This window comes from Rhagoletis pomonella, unplaced genomic scaffold, assembly GCF_013731165.1.
Source record: "Rhagoletis pomonella isolate Grant_MI unplaced genomic scaffold, Rhpom_1.0 Rhpom_scaffold_00007, whole genome shotgun sequence".
Classification (NCBI taxonomy): domain Eukaryota; kingdom Metazoa; phylum Arthropoda; class Insecta; order Diptera; family Tephritidae; genus Rhagoletis; species Rhagoletis pomonella.
The window spans coordinates 39,602,107-39,611,602 of NW_023458561.1; the positions used below are offsets into that span (position 1 = coordinate 39,602,107).

Genomic DNA, 9,496 nt, shown 5'->3' on the forward strand with positions numbered 1-9,496 from the left:
GGCGTTTATAACAGCCTTTAAAAATTTTCGCTATTGTTCAACATTGTATTATAAAATATAACAATTTTATTATTTAAATTTTTTTAGAAAAATTATACATTAGTTATTATTTTGTTTTTGTTTTTACTCATAACTAAAATTAATTAAGAAAAATATGTTTATAACAAGTGCTTAAACTTTGTAAAACATAACAACGCGTCTACACATACCAACATAACTATGTGTGTATGCGTTATGGGTATAATGCGAGTTTAACGGTATTTTGAATACCGGCACAACAATAAAAAAAATTTACAAAAAAACTAACAGTAGTCGCCTTGAAAACTACCGTTGACAATCTTTTATTCCGAGCATTACAGTTAATTTGTTGCATTTGGCTGCTTTTTTACACAAAACAAATATAATTTTTTTCCGCAACGAAAAACGAAATATGGCATTTTCGCTTAACGGTTTACCAAAAAAAAAATATCTACATAAATGTAACGGGTGTATACCAGCATTTCATATTGCATTGTTACAAATTTTCTTAAAATGTTGTTGTTTTTTTTTATTAAATTATAAATAAATTAAATTTTTTACAGCAAAAGTAGTTAACTTTCTTTTTGTATTGTAAATACATGCTAAATAGTATGTAGAAAAAATAAAAAATAAAATAAAAATCAAGTCCCCTACATTGTAAAGTGTACACAAAAAGGCACAAAATGTGTATATGTATAGTATCAAAAGTGTTAAGTACAGTTACAAAAGTATTGTGTTGTAGTTGTAAATTAAGTAATTACATATTTTTTTTTATAAGTAGTACATAAAAATATATAAATTTTTTCTTTTACAATAATAGTTTGTAAATAGTTGCGTTTTTTAGTAAAACGGTATAAAAATTTAAATAGTTAACTGACAACGAGTATCGATAAAATATTTTTGGCTTTTACTTTGTTTTGGGTTTGTTTCTTCTTCTTCTATAATTGCAAATTGCTTTTATTTTGAACAAAGTTTAACATTATATTTGAATTTTATTATGCGAGTATTTTAAATGATTCAGCAAAAAATATTTAATTGATAAAAGTATTCACAAGGTATGAAAACGAGATAAATTTGCATAATGTCATACTTTTTATAATATTTTTATGATGGTTTGACTTTTATAAATTCATGTGAATACCCCTAACATTTTCTCGGGCACGATGAGGAGTCATAAAGGTTAGAGATAAATACACATACATATGGGTGGACAAATGTGAGGACTAGTTGAGCATAATACAAAAAAGTAACGGAAAATAACGGGAAAGTATTCACAAAATATATTTATAATAAAAAAAACAGGCAACTAAAGCTAATAGAACTCAAAGTTACAATAGTGGTGTTCATAGCGAAGTCCTAGGTGTGGAAAATTTACAACACACATATAATTGAATTGTAGAAAATTCGCACACTTTTAAGTTCGTTGTGAACACGCTATTATTTTGAACTAAGTAAGCATGAAGGGTTGAACAAAGTTTTAGGTTTTAGATTTAAGGTTTGAAGAGTTTTTGAGTTGTCTGTTGAACGAACAATCTCTGCAAAGTAGTGGAACATTTGCAATAATTGTTGTTGTATTGAGAGGTTGCGGTTTTCATTGATGTGTTGTTGTTTGCTACTGATTGTTCATCTTTTAGACAACTTTGATGTTGGCAAATTTTGGAGCATTTCTTTAAATGAGTTTATTTATGAAATTTCGATATTAAGGTTATAATCACATAACCTCAATTACATAGTTAAATTGGCCGATAATGCAATTGCATGTGAGGTTTCAAGGCAGTATTTTCTTTGATTTTTTTTTTTTTTGTTCTATACAAACTGTATTTTGATATATGTACATGCATATGAGAAATTGCGATTTTCGCACCTTTTTCTTCAAAGAAAGCTCTTGCTAGCGATGTCTCAAGCTTAAAAGAGGCTAAAATTTTTTTCTTATTCCTTTTATTTGTGGGCGCACATTTTTATCCTGTTTTCGGTTGCTTGATTGCTAAGGAAAAGAAAGAGTTTTGGTGGTGGTATTCACTATGTGTGACAGAATTGAGGTTTTAAAGAGATAGCTATAACAGCCGGAAGCATCTTTAGGTGATATATACAGCTTTTTGTCACAATAAACCAAATTTAGTTGAGAGTTTTAGGGAAATTCGTACACACACTCAATCCGAAAACGGGTATGTCATTATTTGTAAATACATATTTAAAAAAAATGAAAATTCTTTGATTAATGTGTATGAGTGGCCAAATTTAACATTTTTTCCTTTATTTAGTGTTTTCTGCACGAAAAATTTAAATTTTGCCATTTTTACCTGCTTTTTAAGTGAAAAAAAATTTAATAATTTTCTGTTACCGAAGTCTGACTTTACCTTAAATCAATAGAAACTTAAAAAGAAAATTTTATTGAAAAATTGGTCGAAAATATCAAAATTAGATTTTTAGATTATCCTAATTCAATTTTATTTTACAAAAAAAAATTTAATTTTTTAAGTAGTTTTAAATTTATTTTTTTTTGTGTTGAATTGAAATTCGTTTACTAAATTTTACTTATTATAGATTGAAACACAAAGAATTATTTAAAATCTTAATTGATTTAAAATTACATTGAAAATGTTTACTTTAATTTTAAATTTAGCTGCGAAGTTGCAATAGCTAAGCTTTTGCCAACTTGAAGAAAATGTTTTTATATAAGATAATAAAAAAGTTTTGCTTTAGGTAAACACATTTTTATATGTTTGTTTGCATTTTGGTGCGCTTTTTACGTCAATTTTTACTTTATACTTTTCATGAAACAATTTTTTGTAATTTTTTTTTTTAATTATTTTAGATGAAATTTAGTTTTCTGTGAAAAATTTGGCCTTTCTTCCAATTTTATATGAATTTTTTTTTTTATACTATTTAGTTTTCTATGAATCTTTGGTGTTTCTTTCAATATTGTATATGCTGTTTTTTATGCAAAATATTCTTTAACCAAATTTTTTCCACTAATGTTTGCGTTTATTCTTATACGCATTTTTTTTATTCATTTTTTCAACTTCTTGCCAGGAATGATGTTTCTAGGAGCAGTGTTAGCGGCTTATCCTTCATGCAAATTTCCCTATATTTAGGTGTCGTTTTTCCGTAATTTGTTTTTTTTGTCCAAAAAAATTAAATATTTTATAAAATTGTATTTAAATTAAATTAAATTGAAGTAATAGTGAAAAGTAGTTTTTTCTTGCCAATTTTCGTATTTGTTTTGGAAAATTTTTGTTTTTTACTTAATTTTTTTATGCAATTTTTTTTCTAGCTTTGTGTTTAATGTTTTTTTTTTGTTTTAATTTACTTTTCGTTAGAATTTTCCGCCACTCTATTAATATTTTTTTGTAACTCCTAGTTAGGTGTAATAGGTTTTCAGAGATGCGGTGTTTTTTGGTACATCGTTTATGCCAATTTTTGCTTATGTACTAGTGTAATTTTTTCGCTACATTTTTTTTCAAATTAAATGAAGTATAGTTTTGTGTGTAGCCTGTAGGAACCATTTTACTTTATAGTGGTTTTTAGTGAATATATTTTTGTATGTACAATTTTTGGAATTTTTTTTCTTGTAGGGGATTCCATAACTTTCTGTGTGATATTTCATTTTTGATTAGCTAGATTTATTAACATTATTTCAATTGTTCGCTATTATTATTTGCTCAGTGTGTACAAATGTGTGTTTGGATGTGTGTGTGTGTGTGTATGTGGAATTTAATTTATTTTAAATTTTTTGTAAATTCATTTATATTGCTTCCTTATTCCCACAGAGAGATATCCTGAAAAAGTTCATATAGATTTTTTAGTCGTTTATGCAAATAATTAATGCCTGCAAAACACAGAAAAGAAGAAAAGAAGAAGAAAATCAAACACATAAAAACAGGAAAAATGTCTGTCCACGAAAATACGGTACAAATGCAGACATATGTATGTATGTACATACAACACATACATACATGCATAAATACCCACATACATACATAAGCATTTTAGACACATACTACTATTTATATAAAGACATGTGACGTATACGAAACGATTCAATATTATATAAAAATTTCAATATATAGCACATAATTCTGGCTTTACGTATGTACAAAAACATACACTGTGACTTTCTACCAGATAATGTATCTACCAAAGCCGAACATACCGGTTTTCACATTCAATTTATCGCCATCTTTAGCCTGAGCCTTCTTCGTCGATTTGCCATTGCCATAGGACTTATCGTTAGACACTTGCTTGTTGTTGCCGCCGGCGGTTGATTTCTTTGTTTTGCGTGGACTGGTGTAGGAGACTTTGCCCATTGGCACGTCGTCATCATCGTCGTCGTCGTCGTCGTCGTCATCATCATCATCATCCTCATCATCATCGTCGTCGTCGTCGTCGTCGATGACACGCTTCGCTGGTTTCTTGTTCTCCTTATCCTTCTTATTACCGCCCTTAGTTGATTTGCTGGCTACGCCTGCGCCGCTTTTGGTGCCGGTTGCTGGCCCGAATTGAAAATTGCCACCTGCGCCGCCGCGTTTACCCGTCGCCGGTGCATCACTGTCGCTATGGCCGATACGTTGTGCGCTCATTTTAGGTACTTTGGTTGATTTTTCCAGTTTAGTGGGACAACATTGGAATGGTTTGTAAGCGTTTGGTGCGTAATTATTGCCACGTCGTGCCGCACTGCCGTCGTGACCCAATCCAACATAGAAACATTCGTCATCTGTGTGCAAACAAACAAAAACATTTTGTCAGATTGTTTCTCAAAATAAGGTAGTAGCTTTTAAAGAACAACAAGTAAAAACTTTCAGTTCAATTCAATTTGGCAAGGCCTTCAACAAAGCACTATCTACTACACAAGTTTCATATAATTTGTTTTTTTTGGTTATTATTTAATTGATTATTAAGAAAAGACTTTTAATTACAAAACAAAATATATATCAAATAAAATGCAATTCAAATGTTACTAGAGTAGAGTCAACAAAAAAAGAGAGCGCAAAAAAGTAGTAGAAAAATACACGAAAATGAAAAGAAACAGTTCAGAAATGTCTTTTTTTTAGTTTCTTGGCTTGTTCGATAGAATTTTGTTAAAATGCAATTTTTTTCATTTAATTTTTTTTTTTACATCCCAGCGAGAGATTTGACTACTAAAGAATAGTAGTTGGTGCGCATTTGCGATGGTACACAATTTTCGTTTTATTTAAGTACATTTTTTTTTATAGTAAAGAAGTACCACAGAAAAGTTAGTAAAATCTTGCTTAGAAATTTATTTATAATTTTTAAATTTACTTATTTTATTAATTTTTCGTTTGTTTTTCTTGTCTGCATGTTGTGCTTTTTCAGATAAAAATTTTGAAAAAAATTAAATAAATTAAAAAAAAAAATTGATTTTGGCGCAAAGCGTGCTTCACCTACTACTCTACTACTACTAGTACACATAACGTAAATTTGTATGCCCTGACATACAAAATTTTCAATTTTCTTTTGCAAATAAAACGTATAACTGACAAAATGCTTTTGATGCTGACATTCAACTAAAAACTATAAATGCTAAGCGTTTCAATCGAATTCAATACAAGTACGTTTAACTATTTTTGTTGTATATAATTTGTATGTAATTCCATTTTGCATGGCTTTAAAATTTTATAAGTTTCTTTTTTTTCAATTTCATCGCATAGACTGTAGATTTTGTTTTGCATGGCTTTTAAATTTTCGCTTTTCGCTTGTATCTGGCCATATTTTGTGTTATAACAAAAAATAATTGATTTGCTTTTGTTTTAGAGGTAAGAGATAAAAACGTATTAATAAACAGATAAAACAATTACTTATAAAATAAAAAAAACGCAAAAAAATTCTTCCACAAACGTCAACGCATGAGTAACATATTAAATTTTTTTTAAATTTTTTTTTTGTTTTTCTTTTTATATTTTTTCCAGTTAAGTTTTTTTTTCGTAAAACATTGTGTCAGCTATGTTTTTTTTTATACTCAATGTGGTTGTTATTTTTCTTAGGACCATTGAACGCTTAGATCAGCAATAATAAATTAATTGATCTTTAAATTTAAAATATTTAATTTATCGAACTCGATAACTCGATCGATAGCCTTGGGTGTTGTAGTGCAGTTAAGCAAAACGGCGGATAGGGTATTTGGGTACCATGTTTAAGGTGCTAGAAATGACAGCATACTACTTGGCAAACATTTCACAAATCACATACATATACTACATACATATTAACGAATGTTAACTCAAACAACAACATAAATTTTCAAAAGTCTATAGAAGGTAGAGGAGGCAGGAGATAGTTGACTAGTAGATATGTATACGGTTTTTTGTTAGTGCAGTTACCAAAAAAGTGGATTGCCGGGTAGGCAAAGTTGACTCGAATTTTTTCAATTTCGTTGGAGATTCTCAAGTAGTCCACACATTCCAAGTGTTTCTTTTGCTAGATTTCCACTAGGCATTAAATGGTAAAAATTTTAGTAACAAAGTTGGGCATTAAAAAATAATCGTGTCATTACGTTCAAAAAATAATTATTAAGTTCATTTGCACATTGCATTTTTTAAATTGCAAGAATTTTTGTGTCATTCTATTTAGTGCCTAATGGAAACCCAGGCATTAAACATTCTATGAATTTTCGAACATAAACAGAAAATATATTTTTTAGACTGATGTTGCGGGCGCACCTATATGTAGCCCGTTTGAGTCTTTGAGCTGGGGAAATAATAAGTGAAGTTTTGTAAAGAAGGTTAAAGATTGTGAGTGAGTGTGTGAATATGTTTGTGGCTCTTTCACGTTAAATCGGTTTCACGTAATGAAATTCGCCTCACAGTTATGCAGTAACCCCGACTAACACATGGGATATTTTTTGAAAAGGGTTGAATTCAAATTTCAATCCATTTTTTTTTTTTATATTTCTTAAAGGGTATCAAACGGAAGAGGGTTTAAAAAAGCTGTAAAATATTTTGGACGAGGGTTGCCATCAGGAATTTAAAATCAATTTAATTAACGACTTAAATGAAATCCTACTAATATTATAAATGGGAAAGTGTATACATATGTTTGCTGCTCTTTGTTTGGATCAAATTTATTTATTTAAATTATGACCTGGATTAAAATACACCAACATTTTTTTAACAGGGTTTCCACCTGCTTAAAGAGTTAAATTACAAGTCCCCGAAATTTTACAATAAGGATGCTCAAGAATGAAAATAGCTTAATTACGGAAACGTTTGTAAGGGGATTGCCACCTGTTTAAATTTTATTCATAAATGAAATGTAGTACAATTACAATATGGTCGGCAAACATTTTAAGAAAGTTTTTCTTTTAATATTTTGAAAAGGGTTCAAAGCTGTTTAAAAGTTATTAAAAAATAATAAGTTACTGTTTAAAAAATCAGTTTCAATTTAAGTGAACTTTGCAGAAAAAAATATAGAATAGAGTTCAGCTGTGAAGTTTTGGGCTATTTGTTGCCAGTGTGGCCAACATTTTCTTCGAGAAGATAATCGTTATGGTCGGTAACAATAACCACAAAGCAAAAAGTGAGGGCAAATACCCCTCAACACTGGCGTCACTGTTGACAGTTATAATTTGGAACAAGTGGTGACCTTCGTTTACTTGGGAACTAGCTTTAAGGCCGATAATAATGCCAGACTTAAAATCGGCCAATAGGCGGCCCTTGAAGCACTCGAAGGAACGATTTACCTGATGTACATCATATTCGATGGCTTAGTCATGTCGTATGAATAGAGGGGTGGCAGTAACCCTGAAAATATTCAACGCAGTACCCGCTGGTGGGAGCAGATGAAGAGGATACTCTGTCCGATGTTACCATACGAGACGAGGTGATAAAAGCTCAGTTAGTCAAGACTTTATTTACTTATCGTAACCTAACATATTGGCCAACGCAATATAATTTTTGAAGAGTTTTTTGATTTGGCTTGTAAGGAAAATACAAAATCAAAATATTTTCGCTTCTGGCCAAATTCACGTGTTGAGTAATCATTAACGACTTCTTAAGTAAGTTAAGTCTAGAGTAACTGAGCCTCAAATAAAAATAAAAATAAAATTATGGAGTCCAGTATATGAAATATAATATATATAATATAAATAAAAAGTTTCTTAAGAATTCTGCTGCCGAAAATTTATGCAATTTAAAGTGTGCTATATTGGGTTATAGATATCTCAAATTAATTAAAATATATAAAAATAGCGCTTTAAGTTCGAAAATTCTTAGAACGCGCCTTAAAAAAAAAAAAAGATCTCAAAAGCGAACATTTCGCATGCAGACTACTTTTGAAATGATGGCGTCGTGCGCAGTCGTGCAAAGCAATTTTGGTGGATAGCTTTAGACACAATTTTTAATTTAAATGTTTTTTTTATTGGTAATTACAAGTATGTAGTAGAATTTTACTCTCGCACACCAAAAGCATTTTACTGTTGTGCTGAATTGTGCCAAATTTTGTATGAGTAAGTCGTTTGTTTTACCTTCAGTCTTCGGTAAAAAACGATTGTGTATACCGCTTTTCGGCATTGCACGATTATGCTTCGACATAGTATTTTTGCCTGTATTGGTTAAGAAACACATACATATAAAATATATGATGTTATAGAATTGTTTTTGTTTTTTATTTAGATCGAGTATTAAATCGGAAATTTATGTACATAAATACATATACATACATACATATAATAAATACTTAGATTACATCAATAGAGGAAGGGGTGGGGAATGCCACAAAACTAATTCTTCGGTTGTGAACAATATTTTTAAAGATTTACCTAACTTATCTATGAAACGTTCGTTGCATAGTTCATTAACCTGATGGATTTTTTGAGGTTTTATAGATTTGTGAGATTTTTTACGAGATCTTTTATCGTGTTTGTCATCATCGTCGTCGTCTTTGTCATTATCGTCGTCTTCGTCATCGTCATCATCATCGTCGTCGTCGTCGTCTTTGTCTTTGTCGTTTTTGTTTCTATTGGTTTTTCTTTGTTTACTTTTTACATTTTTATGACTTTTTACATTTTTAACATCATCGTCGTTATCTTCATCATTATCCTTGTCGTTATCATCATCATCATCGCCATCATCAGCATGTCGCTTTGTCTTGCGTTGCGAGCTTTTTCGCCGTGATTTTGAATTGGATTTCCTTTTTTTGTCATCATTATCATCATCCCCATCTTCGTCTTCATCGTCGTCATCCTCTTCATCATCGTCGTCGTTATCATCGGCATCCTTATTTTTTCCATCATTGTCTTCGTCATCATCCTCATCCCCATCTTCATCGTCGTCATCATCATCCTCATCACCATCATTATCATCATCATCGCCGTCATCATCATCTTCGTTATCGTCGTTCTCATCTTCATCGTCTTCGTCTTCATCATCTTCATCGTTATCATCATCTTCCCCATTTTCATCATCATCATCGTCGTTGTCGTCATCGTCGTTTTTGTTTTGCCGACGTTTTCTTCTTGACTTGT

At 30.3% G+C, this 9,496-nt stretch overlaps 2 protein-coding genes across 2 annotated transcripts in view; both read right to left on the bottom strand.

Moving 5' to 3' along the window:
• Window positions 1–9,496, bottom strand: part of LOC118743819 — a gene marked incomplete at its 5' end in the record, with an annotated part of 68,272 nt that overhangs the window by 22,787 nt on the left and 35,989 nt on the right.
• LOC118742784 overlaps window positions 3,777–9,496 on the bottom strand; it is a gene marked incomplete in the record, with an annotated part of 6,763 nt that continues 1,043 nt past the window's right edge. Inside the window, 2 exon segments of the mRNA XM_036475127.1 lie at window positions 3,777–3,847; window positions 4,172–4,732. Coding sequence (XP_036331020.1) covers window positions 3,777–3,847; window positions 4,172–4,732 — 632 coding nt within the window.